Here is a 17,435-nt window from a genome sequence, read left to right on the forward strand (position 1 = left end):
TGGCTGCGTCTCCTCCCAGCCTCTCATGCAGCACAAGCCCAAGGGAGCTCTGTCTGGGCAGCTCCTTCAGATGTGGTGGCTGCCATGGGACCACATGAGAAAGCATTTTGCTTCAGTCCAGAACAGAAATGGAGGAAAAAAAGGAGAAAATGAAATTCTGATCTCCAGTCAGTTTTCTATGGTTTAGATGGGGTTTGTTTGATCTGTTCTTTGCACCTGTTAAGTGTTGTCCAGAAGCAAAAAAGGAATGCATTTGAAGATGCAACCAGAAAAGGGAGAAAGATGGGAGGGGAGGGGAAAGGAGGTTCTGGGAGCAGGGTAGGCAGTCAGGAGATAGGGAAAGTTCCTGAGTACCCAAGCAATGGGAAAGGGAACAGGGACCCCTGGCCACAAAAGGGTATAAAAAGGTTGCCATTTCAATGAAGTGGGTGTGCAGCTCTCAGAGGAGAGACACACACCCAACTCAGCTGATTTGTTGGGATCACTAAATAGATAGTGGTTCAAAGAATTTGTCCCCTCTTAATTCTATCTGAAGTGAGCCACATTTCACACTGCTGAGAATGTGAAGCTGAGACTGATGGAGTCTCAGTCTCAAAGAGAGAGAGGCTGAGAGAGGCCGTGGCTCACACAGATCCAATCTGCTCAAATTTTCCCTCCCTCACATCAGCCATGGTTCCCATGGCAGAACTTCCATTCCCGCTGGACACTCACTTGCGGCTGAGCCTGCAGAGAAGCCCGGCTGCTTCCCACTCTGCCCAGAGCAACACAGACACTCCCAACCTTGCCCAGCAGCTGCAACACAACCACAGCCCCTGTGGCATCCCCAGCAGTGACACCACTGCTCTGCTCCATTTCGTCCTGCTCTGCTCTTCTGTTCACAGCTGCAAGCCTGCATGTCCACAAGAGGTTGTGGCCTGGAGGCAATGAAGGAAGAAGACCTTTGCCCACTTCCAAACTGTGCCACAAACCCCATCCATGGGTCTTCCCGTATTTAAGAAACACTTGGCCATTCAGAAGCAAATTTAGAGTTTATTCACAGGGTGAGAACAAAGGGAAGCTTCCCATACAATGAAGGTTTTGTATTATTGTTGGGGGTTAGGTGTGCTTCTTTTAGGTCTTTCAGTTACCTGTGGAATTTTTACCCCTTAGTTGTGGGAAAAACCTAACTGGGGGTACGTGGTGGATACTTGAAGAGCACAAAGAGTTCAGCCGGGCCCAAGGGGAGAATGGGGCAGGAAAAGGGGAAGGTGGGGACAGTTTGACGGCTTCTTCAGCTTTGGAGAAGGACACTTTGGATGTGCAGAGCTGTTGCAGTGTGGAGAAGGGAATGTCGCCATCACCCAGATGGAGCTGCTGCTGCTTCTCCTTCTTCCCTCTTCGTTGGTGGCCTCACACCCCTGTCCTGCCAGGACGTGTGGCAGTGCCAGCCACCGCTGCAGAGCTGCTGATCCACCTCATCCACCAGCCCAGGATCTCAGCTCATCCCTGCTGCTCCAGCTGAGTGTTGCTCAGAGCCCTGCAGGAGCACCGGCACTGCCCGCCCGAGGGGGTTTGTGAAGCAAAGCCTCTCCTCCATCCCTTCCCGTCTCAGCCCAGAAGGCTGTCATGGGGTCCCTGGTTCTGTTTCTTTCCTAGCGCTGTACTTACTGTTGTATGTTAGCCTTGATATAAATTCCAGTAAAGAACTGTTATTCCTATCCCCAGATCTCTGCCTGAGAGCCCCTTGATTTCAGAATTATAATAATTCGGAGGTAGGGGGTCTATACTCTCATTCCAGGGGAGGCTCCTGCCCTCTTTAGCAGACACTTTGTCTTCCAAAACAGAGATAACTGTTTATTTTGACTATCAATCTAAACAAACTACAAACTACAAACTACAAACTACAAAAAACAAACTACAAACTACAAAAAACAACAATGGCCTCCTCCAGGGCTAGTATCTCCTGTCGGCCATAAACTGCTGCGCTGCCATGATCAGAGGCGTCAGGCTGGAGGGTGGCTTGGCTGAGGTTACAAACGGATGCTGACCAAGAGAAAAACAAGAAATGAACTTTCCTCACAGGCTGAAACAAGCTTTCTCTGGCTACTGAATAAATGCAGAAATGAGGGCACTCTGTGCACCTCTGTCTCCACATCCAGGACCTTGTGACCACAGGCAAACATGGCTCACAATCCCACGACTCCATTGACACAGATGTCTTCAGCTTAACGAGATTTGGTCTGGGAGACCTTGAAAAGCTCCTTCCAACCCACCCCGGGCCAGGATTCTCCTCTGTTTTCCTTTGGAAAGCTCCCAGACCATTCTTAGGAGCGGGGTCCATCTGATGCCTTGCACTTGAGCAGATGAGGAGCCCTGGCAGCGGGCAGCTGGCGCACCCTGCAGCCGCTTTGCCTTTTACCTGCAGAAGCTCCTGGGCAGACCAGCGCCTGTCCTCGTCTGTCTCCAGGCAGCAGTGCAGAAAGTCCCGCAACCAAGGCGACTGCTGCCTGGGGTTCTGCAGCTTTGGGGAGCCCCCGGAGCTTATCAGCTGTTGAACCTAGAGAAGAAGGAAACACCAAACTCTACCTGTCTCCTCCGCAGCCCAAACTGCTCAAATAGACCCCCCACCAGACAAGCTCCACTCTCCAGTGCCATCTTCCTGCCTGCCTGCCAGAGGCTGGGAGATGTCTTTCCTACCCCAGCCAAAAGATCCCAAAGCCACTTACAGCCACAGCTACTCCAACATGCAAAGGCCCTTGCCTTGACCCCCGATTTCACTGCCTGATGGAATTAGGAGCAACTCCATCAGCAAAAGCACACTTTGCTTCTCTGAGCACTGACACTAGCTCTACAGGCAACTTGGATGGTAGAATTTGTTCCAACTCTACTTTTCCCAAGTATTGTTCCATTAAAGGCAGCGCAGCACCACTCCCTGCTCCCTTAGGCAGCGCTTCCATCTAGCAAAAGGCATCACGTTGTTTTGTGGTTTTCATGATGAAATGGCAGGGGGATGATCTGGACAAGAAGCTCAAGAGACTATGCAGCCTGGAACCTATCGTCTCCAGGTGTTAACAAGCTTCTCAGGCAGAAGGATGGGGACAGATTCTGTTAGAGTGACAGAGAGTAGCTGCAGCGTACCGTGCGGGAGGTTTTCATCAGGTAAGGAGGCGCTCCTTCCACCATCTCGATCCCCACGATGCCAAGGGACCAGATGTCCACTTTGGGGCCATAGGGCTTCCTGGTGAAAATTTCTGGCGCCATCCAGTAAGTAGTGCCAACAGCTGATCTCCGTTTGCTCTGCTCAGCAGTGAGCTGAGCAGCGAGGCCAAAATCAGCTGAGGAGAAGAAACCACTCTGATCAAGGCAACGCAAATTAGGAAAGCCAACAAAAGAATTCCCCATGGTACCACGTCCAAGAAAGCAGTGTGGAATCCAGCTGCAAAAGGGGCCGTATGGGCATTCATCAGGCCTGCAGCCAAGGAACTATGGAATTGGCCGCTTAGCAAAAGCCCCCAGTTTCATGCGGTGGCTGTTAGCTGCCTGAAGCTTTAGACTGTAATTGCCTCGCTCAGGAAGGGACACACACAACCCAAGGCCACTCCTGACACCACCTTCTTGCCAGCCACACCTCCCTGCACCTCGCAGCCACGCTCTGCGCTGGCAGCAGGGCAGCCTGCCCTGCCACAGGCACCACTCTTGAGGAACTGGCAGTCACCCAAAGGCAGCCCCACACCGCAGCCCACCGCAGCTCAGCCTGGCCAACGACACCCACCCAACTTGACAGATCCGTCCAAGCCCAGGAGAATGTTGTGGCTTTTGATGTCTCGGTGGATGACTTGCTTGCAGTGAAGGAAATCCAGGCCTTGCAGGCACTGAGAGAGGAAAAAGAAACACCAGCCTAAGAGTTCCCGTTCGGATTGCATCCCACAAACAGGGAAGTGGCACATCTGCAAGACTGACTTGCTGAGGGATGCTCAGCCATGGCAGGACACGCTGCTGGCAAGGCCAAGAGCTTGCTGCTCCAACACAAGGACAGCGCTGCCTTTCTAACTGAGGCTGTAGTTGCTTTTGAAAGAGAAAGGGCAATTGTTCCTCTGGCCCTGCAAACACAGACTGCAAGATCACTCCTGCAGTGGCTGTGCCCCCTCCAGCAGGAGTGCATTTCACACGCGCTCCAGGCAAGTGTTTAGAGAGGCAAACACAAACAAACACACCAGAAGAAGGGCAGGCACACTGGCAGGCACTTCAGGTGCTCTTGCTACTGCCTGTCGTAACAGAAAGGCAGAAAGGAAGCTTGGAAGACGACACCACTCCTCTCCTTAGCAGCCATGGGGAAGGAGCAGCCCGCCCAAGCCATGGGAGGCACAAGCACCATCCCTTACCTCCCGAGAGACAGTTGCTATCTCTCCTTCTGCCATACGAGTCTCTCGAATGACATCGTGCAGAGAACCTCCGTCCATGTATTCCATCACGAGCCAGAGGTCCTCGTCAACCAGGTAGCTGAAAGGAGAAAGCAACAGCCCGGGAATGAATGCCTGCATTTACATGACGGATTCTTGTTTCCCTGTCTCTCACACAGGAAGACAGGAGGAAGTCAATGGTCTTTCACTAGGTTCTACAGGGCTTGAACTCTGTGCAGTCTAAAAGACTTCTTGGTATCCACACCCGTGCAAAACACTGGGAACAGGCTGAGGGAAATACGATCTACAGTGCTTGGGCAGCACTTAAGACCCATAGGAAAAAAAATCAAACCCTAAACCCAACAAAACAATGTGGAGAGAGGGCAGGAACTTTCAGGCTCTTGGCTCAGTAAGACAGGGCTGAGTCAGGTCTTGGAAAGAGCACTTCAAACTATGCATGCCCACAAAGATTAATGCAGCCCCAATGCAATCTCCTCCCAAGATGCTGTAGATCAGCCCAGAAACAGGAATTAACAGCTCCATCCTCTGCCAGCCACCAAAGGAGTGGTTGAACCTCTGGCTTGCAGGGTGTGAAGGACCCTTCACGGCAGAATAGCAGAACCACTCACCTGTCTATGTAGTTCACGATGTTGGAGTTCTTATTGTCACGCATGACCTGGATTTCATTCACACACAGTTCACTGCTGCTGTCTTCCACCAGACTAATTTTCTTTATGGCCACCTAAAACCACATGGAAAACCATGAACCAAAGAAATCTGTGGCACAAGACCACAAGGGGAACATGGAGACAGTGATCTTGGGATGACAGAGCTGGGCTGGACCTAATTGCCTTCCAACTAGACAGCAGAGGAACTCGAAACTGAGCTTGCCAGAGCCTCTTACACCGCTTCCTTGGGCGCCTGTCCCAGGACACAGAGCCAGACATCCTTTGCCTTGTAAACCCAGGAGAAGCACCAGGTCCTAAACTCTCTACCTCAAAACTCTAATGTCACTCCCTGTGCCCACAGTCTTCCCCAGGGCCTTATTTCATCATCATCATCATCATTTTCATTCACACACCTCTTGGAAGCAGGAAGCCATTCTGTGCTGGTGAAAACCGAGCAAAACTGCTGGCAAAGCTTTGGCAATTCTAGGGGGCTTCATCATTACTCCAGCAGCCACTGGCACTGTTTTCCATTGCACAACAGAAAGCAAACTCTTACAGACATGACAGATAAAATGCCGTCCTAAAAACATCCTGAGGGTATTCCCCCGAAGAAATACAACCCTGCATACTTTACAGAAAAAAATGCCATGACCATGAAAACATCATTGAGTACACCCCCAAAAAAGACAATCCTAGCTCTTCCTCGCTTCAGGAACTTTCATTCCGTTCCACTAAAACACTTTCCTTCACATCGCTGACATTTGCAATTACTGCCTGACTGTAAAAAGAAATAACCCACTCCTTGATCCTCTAGCAATACACGCCAGGCAGGCTCTGAGCAGGGCTTAAGCCCTTGAGGGACTCCTTGCAGACCTCTTTCTCTAAGCACAGTTCCCAAGGATGGCACTACAGTTGGCAAAGGAACTACCAGCACAATTCCCACGTGTTTGCGAGCAGCCAGAAATGAGAATTCAGGAACCTTGAGCTGCAGCCCCAAAGAGAAGTGCCATGCTCTATGACACCACCTTGGTGTTAAGACCCAGCCAGCGTGTCCTCCTCTGAAAGATACTGCTTGGCCTCCTTGCATTCCTTGGGGCAGCTGAGGAGAACAAAATCCGTCCCCACAGTATTTGGCAGGCAGACGCTACTCTGTGCTTCATCTGCCTTTGCAGCAAAGCTCGACCGGCGACCCAAAGCTCAGGCACAGCTCACAGCAGAGGGGAGGGCACTTGAGAGCTGCAGCAGCTGCAGCGCTGCTTGACGCTTACCTCTTCTCCTGTGGCAGTCTCCACTGCCGTGAACACCGTGCCAAAACCCCTAGAAACAAAACAACAGCTTAGGAAGGCGAGGTCCTTTAGTCCCTGCAAGCAAGTGCAAGACACCGCAGTCCAATAGGAAAAGGAGCCCTGATGCAAACAGCAAATGGAACATGGCCCAGATCCTGGTGTGGGTCTTTTTACCCTTTTCTCTTCCTCTATCTGTGCATGTGTGGATTTTTTCCAGGCACACACGTGCCACTTGGGCCTTCGCACACCTCTCCTTGGAGGTTATGCCAAACTCAGGCACCACCACACAGGCCTTCTGGGAAGCCTGAAGCCATGTAACAGCCATCGGAGGAAAGCCTCCAGACACACCTCCTATCTCCAGCTGGCAAGGAAAGAAGTCTCCAGCCATAGCTGCAGCTACAGCCAGAGCAGGCAAAGGCTTCCATTGTTGCACAGACAAATGGAGAAGTACTCAGAACACAGGATCCTTAGACAGCTGTGTTCTGGGTCCAGAGCCATCGGCAGCTGCTTCTCTTCACTGCCCAGGGCACAGGAAGGCCTCCACTTTTCCTGTGAGTTCTTGTACATTTGGCTCCTCACAGAGGAAATACTGCAAATCAATCCCATTTACAGTCAGCAGAGCTGGCTTTCAAAAGGGAACAGCTGGGTGGATTCTTTGCAGGAAAGGCCTAAACCCCACAGGATCCACAGGGGTTCTGCCATCAGGGAGATGATGCCTTTTCCTGTAGAGTGCACTGGCACTGGGCATCCCCTGAAGCTTTGGCTTTTGCCACCTCAGCTACAAAAGAGAGCTGCTGCTTTCATTTCTGCTTTTGCCTTCTACACTGGGTGGTGCTCCTTCTGACCACTGAATCCTGTTTTCCACAAAACACTGGAAAGAAATGTTATTGAGAGCTGTCCCCTGACAGCTATCTTGACCTGACCGCTACCTGGACCTTTGAGGCAATGAAGTTTTGCCTCCTTTCATTCCCACATATTCTCTAGTCTCTTGAGACTCGATTTCTCCTCTGACAAGCGGCAAACAGGCACAACACACTTGAGGGACAGGACATCTGCCAGGTGCTACTCTTAGCTGCAGAAAAGACATTGCCAGCATCCAGATGTCCTTGCCATGCCTTCGGACCACAGCTATAAATGTTATAAATTAAGCTCTAAAGTTCTGAGAGATGGCAGCATCTCAACACAGCGTCTGAACAGCTTTGGAGCTTGCCTGACGTCACTCTGGGGAGATGTGACACCAGCAAAATACGCAGCCCCTCCCTTTGAGGAAGGAACTGTGGCTGCACTCACCCTTTGCCAATAGTTTCCAGTTCTGTGTATTTCGCCTCTGGATCTCCCTCGCTCACCAGCATCCCTGCAAAAATCCAAAGGGAAGATGCTCATTTCAAGACAGAGATGCCACCCTGCAGCAGATCAGAAAGGCAGGGCCACTCTCTGGGACACTGGGCCCTTTCAGCTCAGTCAGCTGGGGAACAACACCACCACCGCACCACCACCACAAAAACAGCAGCAGCAAGACAAGCAGCTCTGCAGCACAGACGGCCTGCACCCAACTAAAAGCCTAAACTAAACATGTCCAAGCACATGGAGAAACAGTCAGAGGAGACAGGGATCAGAAAACCATAACCAAGTAAAGTGATTGTTGTCTATAAACATTAAGGGCCACAGGAAGAACAAAACCTTTCTGTTCTGGACAATAAACAGCCTGTAACATTCAACAAAAGCCTTAAACCTTGCCAATATCAAAGGCATCTTGGGTTCTGGAATCAGTTTTTATCAACAGCTGCCCTTTCCAGAACAGGAAGAACATTGCAAAGTGCTTCCAGCAAAGGCGCAATCTCCACCTGTAAGCCGGACTTTGCCTAAACAATGCCCTCCTGCCTTTCAAGAGAAGCAGCAGCTCATGTTCTGACCTAGTGTGATGGGCCTTAGGAAGGAGGTCCCCCAGCCTTTAGGACAGGCTGAGTTCTGCAGATGACCTTGGCTGTGCCCCACAGCAGCCGGGCCCCACAGGAGCTCCTTGAGGCCTCCTCCTTCGCTAGGTCACAGCCTCCTGCTTCAGAGCCACAAACAATCCCTCTTTTGCCTTTTGCATGGAGGGAAGCTCAGGCAAAGCCAAGCCAGGCCGAGCTGCCCTCAGAGGCAGCAGCAACACCCCCGTGGCTCCCTCACCACCTCAAAGCACAACAACACGTCCTGTGTGGAGGCCTCAGCACCCGACACTCAGCTGAGGAGGAAGAACAGGAGGTGGGACAGCTCATGCTGACACATGCACACACAAGGCACTGCTCCAGCAGACAAGGATCACAAAGGACCTACTCAGCACGGCCAGGCATTCATCCTTTTTCCTCTCACGCAGACCATCTGTGCTGCCAGAGGAACTACTCGTGCTCCAGGTGCACGAGCTGCTCGTGCTGAAGTTTCCAGCTTCAGGCCTGGAGGCTTCTTCAGAGCCCGCAGCTGAATTTTGTGCAGGTGCAGCGACTGAGGAGGTGGAGCTCTGGGACAAGACAGGAATTTGGGTCAGAATTTGGGTTGTGCAGACATGCCCCATTTCAAATGCAAGCCCCTAGGAAGATGCTGCAGGCCTCATGCAGGCTTCTTCCCCTCTCGGCTTTTGCTACCCACTTCTCCAACTCAAGGCACAAAACCCAAAGGCCGATTTACATGACGGACAAAATGATACCAAAGACACTGCTAACCAAAGCAGGCACTTACTGATGTTGCCTGCTCAGGCTGTGGGCTCACAGCAGGGACAGGTTCATTGGCACCTTCCTCCTCTTCAGCCTCTTCCTCAGGTACAGAGGCAGCCAGAGCAGGTGCTGACGCTGCCCTTGCACTCTGTGGAGTGACAGACAGCAGCGTGAGGGACAGGAGAGAACCTGCCACTCACAACCTTATGTATGTTCAGTTACAGGCCCTGCTGCATCTCAACTGTTCCTTTAGCTACCAACAGCTGCTTGGAGGAGAGGGCAGGTCCCTCCTGGGGACAGTGTCTCCTCCATATCCTGCAAGGCTGTGAACTGCATCTTTGCACTGCTCTCTTCACCAGGAACAGGGCGCCTGCACAGCCACTGGGCACAAAGGGCCTCACTTGGACCCCAGGAGCATCCAAAGACATCCTAATGCTACCTCTCATCTCTTCCTGAAACAAATTCATGGCCCCTGTCACAACAGTGGAGGCTGATGCCTGAACCTCCAAGTACCACACCCCTTTTCCAGGCCTCATTGGCTGGGGAAATGCCCTGGAAGGGCTGGAAAGATTCCAGCCCTCAGCAGTTGCAGCCACACAGAGGATGTGCTGTCTGATCAGAAACGTGCACCTCTTGCTTTCCTGCAGCCACAGGGCTACCCAGAGCTGCCACTTACTGATGCTGGAGGCTCAGGCCCTGCAGTGGCAGCAGGTGCAGCTTGGAGGGTATCTTCCTTCCCTTTGGCCTCTTCTTCAGGAAGACACACAGCCACTGGAGGCTCTGAGGTTGGTTTTGGGCTCTGCAGAATGACAGCAGCGAGAGGGACAGGCAACCTTCTTTCTATTCAGCTCTAGACCCAGATGCAGTAAGGAGAAATCATCTGGAGACAAATGGGATTCTAAGTTGCTCAAACCCAAGTAAAATGGGCCAATTACATGGGACTGCACTCTCTTGTACGGGAGCAATTCCATCGTGCCTTAAAGCACCAAGCAACCCAACTTTCATCTGATTAAAAGCTCTGAAATGCAACTCCAGAAAACAGCCAGGGATCCTCCTCCTCCTGCTGCTGCTGCTGCAGCTGCTGCAAAGAGCCTACTTTCATTCATCCAACCAGGCTGGCACCAGGCTGCACCAGGCCCAGTTCACACCTTACTCCACAACCGTCAAACGCTACCAATGCCAAAGGCTCCTTTCCCACTCACCCATGGACCGGATTCTCTCCAGACATGGGCAATGTGACCTGCAACACACAGGGGAAAAAGAGATGGATGCTGTAAGAAAACTTCCCACACTGGGCAAGCCCACCAAAGAGTCAACCCAAAACCAGAGCATTCTGCTTTCACTACGTCCCTCCAGCAGCAACACTTGTGTCACACAGCAAGCAAGACAACAGCACAAAATACTGCCTTGTGTCTACCTTTTGTCCTCTTTGGCCACTCAGCCCATAGAAACTTGAGACCCAGGAAGTCCAAGTGCTTCTGTAACAGTCACTGCTCCTGCCCCACCCCACCCAGCAGGAGCTACAGCTCCTCTCTTTCCTCTGCTTCACTTTTCTGAAGACATTGCATGCAACAATTGCCATGAGCTTGCTGGAAACGTTTGCCCAGAAAAGCTTCACCCAAGTCCCCCCTCAGCCATGGTGGCAGTTCTATGGTGACACAGCATGGCAACAGCTCCTGGGCTACGGAGCACACAAGAAATCTTTTGAAATGTCGACCTCAGAGGTCTTTTCCAAGCTGATTCTGTGATTTCATCATAGAGCTAATGGATTCTTTAGCACACAGGAAGTGTCAAGTTTCACAGGCACATCCTGGCATGAGGGAATGCAGACAAGAAATGCTTCCCCTCAGTCCTAGAGAGCAGCGCACAGTTTTTACAAGGCCTCCTGCCAAGCTCTCTCACTCTTCCCATGCTGGAAGTTGTCTTGCTTGAGTCAGCAAAGCGAGGAGATTCCAGACTCCACTGCCACAGGCCATGCCGTGGTGGGAGCAGAAAACCCTGCAGGCTACGTTACAAATGCTGTCCCATGCCCCACTGGCTAGAGACACCCCCTTCTTAGCTGGAGCTGTTGACAGCAGCTTTACCCAACCAAATGCCCCTTTGTGGCCTTTTTGGTTTCCATACGCTGCACTGAACAGAAATGCCTACTTACGGGCCAGGTGGGTGAAAAAGTACCCAGAATAAGCCACAGAGAAAGCCGTGCAAACTGCAGCACACACTCTCTCCATGGCTTGAGCAGCGCTGAGCAACTCTGCACCGGACAACACCTGTGAGCAAAAGCAAAACTGCTCCGAGTCCTGTCCGGGTGCAGCCGGCTGGCAGAGCCGTCGATCAGCAGGTCCCGCCTGCAGCCAGCGTGCCAAAGAGCCGCTCTGCACACGGAGGCCTTCCGCGCCTCGGCACAGCAACTTTGCCTTGACAACGCTGGCATGTGGCTGCTGACATCACAAGAGCAGCCACATGAGGCTGCTTTGTGAAGTCATGCATAGAACCAGACCTCCTCTACAGCTAACGCCAAAAAAAGCCTGCAAAGTTCTCCTGTGCTACAAAGCAATGCAAAAAGCCCCCCTAGTTCCTAACCTATTGCTCCAGGCGTCTAAGAGTAACTCAAAAAACATACCAAGCCCCTATAACCCACACTGAGATGCTGAACACCCAGAAGGAACCAGGATGTGAGGAACCACATTTGTGATCTTTGGGTACTAATGCTTCTGAGAGAAAAAACAAAAGTCTTGTTCCAGCTGGACCTTCCTTATTTCTAGAAGCAGCAAACAAGGAGAAGCACTAATTTCATTACATTTACAGGTCTCTGCTGTGTACAGAGACAAGGTCATGGATCTTTCAGCACTATTTGTTCAAACCATTTTGAACATGGGTGTGACATTTTGGCAGGAAAATGCCATGACTGGAAATGCAAGTGGAATCGTTCTGTCTGGCTTGCTTTAGCGGAGAGGCCTTGACACCCCAGCCCCACCACCATTTCCACCCCACACACATTTTTGTCCTTTCACGGTATTTCTTAGAACACAGGGCTGAGGATGGGTGGCATGGAAGTGACAGCTCTGACACACAGCTGAAAGCATCAGGGCCATGCTAGCATGTGAAAGAAATTGGCCAGGAGACAAGACTCCTGCTTGATGCCTTTATTAGGATTCAGCTCTTGGGGGGTGGGGGGGACCCGAGGAGTTGCTTGCACCACGGCCATTCCCACACTGGCAGCTCCAAGGAAGAGACACCATTCAGCTTTGCAGCAGCACACACTGCAGAGCAGGGACTTTTGTCCTCATGACAGTAGCCAGGAGACCTGATATTCTGGCTCGTTGTCTAGGGGGGTCAGTCCTTTCCAGTAGGTCATGGTAATGCAGGAAGATGGTTTCTAATCAGGCTTAGGTGATACAGGGAGATGATCTTTCATCATAACTTGCTAGAATATGTTTCTTTGTCCTTTTATTCTTCTGTTAGCTTGTTGTTTTGGTGTCTTTGCATGCCTTAGTTTGCATACTACTCGGTTGCACAGCTTCCTGGGAGTTTCTTCCTTCTAGTGTGGCACAGCATCCATGGGAGTTGCCTCATTCTGTGGCATACCTTGCTAATGGGTTGCTTTTGTTGGTTTGATTTAGCTCCCATGGGAGCAGCTTTGTTACACAGTAGCAAGCAAGTAAGGGGAAGGGTACAGGAATGTCTCATAAAAAACTTCAAAACACTTCAGAAACTGGTAAGTAATTAACATACCAAGAACTATCCGACTAAACAAGGGGTACAAGGTTTACAAATGGGATAAGAGCATTAACTGTACATAACTAAACACAGTATTTTAACCGGGGTGGATTTCTTGAGAGATTTTATTCATGACAGCATGTAGGTCTGTTTTCTGCTCCAGCAGAACAAGGCAACCCTGAGTGGTGACACTGACACCAACTCGGTCCAACCAAGCCAGAAGGAGCCCAGCAGGGTGATAGGAAGAGGCAGCAAAGTGGCAGAACCAATCCCCACACACATGCCCAGCGTGGTGGACTAATGGCACCACTGGCACCATCACTGCCACACAGAGGGTGCAGGGAACTGCCACTGCAGGTCCAGAGCTGCTCCAGGCAGCACCAGCAGCCCCCATTGACCACCAGAACCACTCTGGAGCCCCTCACCATCTTGTCTTTCTTCCAGGGGCCACATGTGAAACTTCACCTCTGTTGGTCAAGCCATTACTTCTCTTGTACAATTTTCTTTTCATGTTTGCGGACTCATCATATAACACTATATATAACACTAATATATATCACATACATATATATACATATATACATAAACATATACATTTATATATATATATATAACACCAATCATATTGAGAGTTCTATTAACTCTGTAACTGATTTTATTGTTTAACTTTAAAATTTTCTACCGTCTTGCATAACGTATTTATTCCCTTACATGAGGCGTATTTCTGCTTGCTTAAAACACATTCCTGCTTTATGTCGTACTTCACGTCTCTGCAAATTTATTGTTCTAAAACTCCAAGCCTTTTCCAAGGTCTCAGGTCAAACTTTGTATCTGTCTCTACCTCTGAGCCTGGATGCTCAAGGCCTTGAGAGCTTGCTGTGCCTGCATTTTCCACACCAGCGGACAAGGGAAAGGCTACAGATGTCATCTTCTGGAGTTCTGTAAGGACTTTGGCACTATTCCCCACAACATCTTCTGCTCTAAATTGGGAGAGAGGTGGCTTTGATAGAACTGTTCAGTGGAATTGGAATTGGTTGGACGGGCATATCCAAATGGTAGTAGTCCATGGCTTGCTGAACCGATGGGCATCAGTGAAAAGTGGTGTTCCTCAGGGGCCCATATTGGAACCAGTGTGATCTTCATCAAGGACAGAAGACAGAGGGATCTTGGGCACCCTCAGTCAATGTGGGTGACACCGTGCTGAGTGGGTGACATGCCTGAGGAATGAGGTGCCATCCAGAGGGACCTGGACAAGCTCAAAAAGGGGGCCCATGGGAACCTCATCACCTTCAACAAAGCTGGGATTACAGCCCAGAAAGCCTGTGTCCTGGGCTGCATCACACATCTGCAGTGTGGGCAGCAGGTCAATGGGGCTGCATCTTCACTCTGCTCTGGTGAGACCCCATCCAGAACACTGCCTACAGCACTGAGCCCCCAGCATAGGAAGGACACGGACCTGTTAGAGCAAGTGCCAAGGAGGCCACCAAGATGGTCAGAGGGATGGAACACCTGTGCTGTGAGGGACAGGTGAGAGAACTGGGCTTGTTAAGTCTGGCAAAGATAAGACTCTGGGAGACCTTACAGCTCTTTCCAGTATTCCTGAAATCCCAAAGCATTCTATGATTCTATGATGTCAGGTGAACCAAGTAGCTTTCTTCATACTGGCAACTGGTGCTATTTATTGCATGTTTCACCCTCCAAATCAGCAGTTCTTCAAGAAACATAAAAAATACCTTCCTCTTTCAAAATCTCACAAGACATTATAAAGCTCCATGCTTTCAAGTACTTTCTTGACGAGAATAGTAAACCACTGGTCTTGTGCAAACAAGATGAGAACTTACATGGTCACCTGTTGTGGAGTACGAGGCATAAGAATGTTTTATCTCAAACATTCTGTTCCAACAGTAAAGTTGTGACTATGTTGAAATGTAATTGAAGAATAATTGCTTCCAACAACCAGTGTAATACCATCTATTTGACAGCTTGTCATTCTGCTCCATTTACTTCAGAGCTAACATCAGGAAGAGACAGGACTGAAAACACGACCTCAACATTGCTGCATTCCCAAGCCATTCAGAGACCTTCTCAAATGTTCACTACAGAACAGAGCGGGACACGGGACTCCAAAGGATAGGATTGATGAAAACATGGAAAGCCAAGCAACACACCCACTGCATACACAGCCATGTTGCTGCTGCACTGCTATGGCATTTCCATGGAACCTTGTCCACCTGAGGTGAACCTCAGGGAGCTTCCCTGGCTACAGCCATGCAGCATAGCTGCCTGCTATGGATGTGAAGAAAGGGAGGAAAGAAAATTCCAGCACGCTGTGGGACAAGTCACAAAGTGCTAGCTATCAGGAGGAAAGCAGTGGGCCCAAATGGACTGGTCCCAGAAAAACTGGAAGTGGTGAGGCAGAGACCAAATAGATCAGGTGCTGGACAGGCTACAGGAAGGCAGCCTTAGGAAAACAGAAAAACCACCACCATCCCAAAGTCTGGAAGCTTCATCCCTCTGCCTCTCGCTTTTAAACCACTTTTTTCTCTGTTTCTCATGTTGTGGTTTAACCCCAGGCAGCAAGCAGGCTCCACACACAGTCATTCTTGCTCACTGTTCCACCAGGGGGATGGACTGGGCAGAGAATTGGAAGGGTAAAAGCTGGGAAACTCACAGGTGAAGAACATTTCAGTTGCATAGGGAATACAGAAGCCACACACGCAAGCAAAAAACCCAAAGAACTCATTCACCATTCCCCAGGAGCAGGCAGGTGTTTCACATCTCCAGGATAGCAGGGCCCCCTCATGCCTCACAGTGACTTGGGAGAGCAAGTGCCATCAATCCAAATATCCCCTCCTTCCTCCTTCCTCCCTCTTGCACTCAGCTTGAACTACATAGCAGGATGTCAGATGGTCTGGAATATTCCTTTGGCCACTTTGGGTCACCTGTCCTGGCTGCGTCTCCTCCCAGCCTCTCATGCAGCACAAGCCCAAGGGAGCTCTGTCTGGGCAGCTCCTTCAGATGTGGTGGCTGCCATGGGACCACATGAGAAAGCATTTTGCTTCAGTCCAGAACAGAAATGGAGGAAAAAAAGGAGAAAATGAAATTCTGATCTCCAGTCAGTTTTCTATGGTTTAGATGGGGTTTGTTTGATCTGTTCTTTGCACCTGTTAAGTGTTGTCCAGAAGCAAAAAAGGAATGCATTTGAAGATGCAACCAGAAAAGGGAGAAAGATGGGAGGGGAGGGGAAAGGAGGTTCTGGGAGCAGGGTAGGCAGTCAGGAGATAGGGAAAGTTCCTGAGTACCCAAGCAATGGGAAAGGGAACAGGGACCCCTGGCCACAAAAGGGTATAAAAAGGTTGCCATTTCAATGAAGTGGGTGTGCAGCTCTCAGAGGAGAGACACACACCCAACTCAGCTGATTTGTTGGGATCACTAAATAGATAGTGGTTCAAAGAATTTGTCCCCTCTTAATTCTATCTGAAGTGAGCCACATTTCACACTGCTGAGAATGTGAAGCTGAGACTGATGGAGTCTCAGTCTCAAAGAGAGAGAGGCTGAGAGAGGCCGTGGCTCACACAGATCCAATCTGCTCAAATTTTCCCTCCCTCACATCAGCCATGGTTCCCATGGCAGAACTTCCATTCCCGCTGGACACTCACTTGCGGCTGAGCCTGCAGAGAAGCCCGGCTGCTTCCCACTCTGCCCAGAGCAACACAGACACTCCCAACCTTGCCCAGCAGCTGCAACACAACCACAGCCCCTGTGGCATCCCCAGCAGTGACACCACTGCTCTGCTCCATTTCGTCCTGCTCTGCTCTTCTGTTCACAGCTGCAAGCCTGCATGTCCACAAGAGGTTGTGGCCTGGAGGCAATGAAGGAAGAAGACCTTTGCCCACTTCCAAACTGTGCCACAAACCCCATCCATGGGTCTTCCCGTATTTAAGAAACACTTGGCCATTCAGAAGCAAATTTAGAGTTTATTCACAGGGTGAGAACAAAGGGAAGCTTCCCATACAATGAAGGTTTTGTATTATTGTTGGGGGTTAGGTGTGCTTCTTTTAGGTCTTTCAGTTACCTGTGGAATTTTTACCCCTTAGTTGTGGGAAAAACCTAACTGGGGGTACGTGGTGGATACTTGAAGAGCACAAAGAGTTCAGCCGGGCCCAAGGGGAGAATGGGGCAGGAAAAGGGGAAGGTGGGGACAGTTTGACGGCTTCTTCAGCTTTGGAGAAGGACACTTTGGATGTGCAGAGCTGTTGCAGTGTGGAGAAGGGAATGTCGCCATCACCCAGATGGAGCTGCTGCTGCTTCTCCTTCTTCCCTCTTCGTTGGTGGCCTCACACCCCTGTCCTGCCAGGACGTGTGGCAGTGCCAGCCACCGCTGCAGAGCTGCTGATCCACCTCATCCACCAGCCCAGGATCTCAGCTCATCCCTGCTGCTTCAGCTGAGTGTTGCTCAGAGCCCTGCAGGAGCACCGGCACTGCCCGCCCGAGGGGGTTTGTGAAGCAAAGCCTCTCCTCCATCCCTTCCCGTCTCAGCCCAGAAGGCTGTCATGGGGTCCCTGGTTCTGTTTCTTTCCTAGCGCTGTACTTATTGTTGTATGTTAGCCTTGATATAAATTCCAGTAAAGAACTGTTATTCCTATCCCCAGATCTCTGCCTGAGAGCCCCTTGATTTCAGAATTATAATAA

General features: G+C 50.5%; 1 protein-coding gene across 1 annotated transcript; it reads right to left on the reverse strand.

Moving 5' to 3' along the window:
* Positions 1–1,812: 1,812 nt before the first annotated feature.
* Positions 1,813–11,416, reverse strand: LOC147648351 (serine/threonine-protein kinase PAK 3-like). The gene is made up of 13 exons (XM_086867969.1): positions 11,179–11,416; positions 10,229–10,266; positions 9,703–9,825; positions 9,052–9,174; positions 8,653–8,833; positions 7,624–7,687; positions 6,316–6,364; positions 5,009–5,121; positions 4,362–4,479; positions 3,752–3,851; positions 3,118–3,314; positions 2,399–2,536; positions 1,813–2,022 (listed from the first exon to the last, which is right to left on the reverse strand). Exons 1-13 carry the CDS (start codon positions 11,252–11,254, stop codon positions 1,933–1,935), a joined length of 1,410 nt encoding a protein of 469 aa, XP_086724095.1. The 5' UTR covers positions 11,255–11,416; the 3' UTR covers positions 1,813–1,932.
* Positions 11,417–17,435: the final 6,019 nt, after the last annotated feature.

Source organism: Cyanistes caeruleus, chromosome Z (genome assembly GCF_971803275.1).
Source record: "Cyanistes caeruleus chromosome Z, bCyaCae1.hap1.1, whole genome shotgun sequence".
NCBI lineage: Eukaryota > Metazoa > Chordata > Aves > Passeriformes > Paridae > Cyanistes > Cyanistes caeruleus.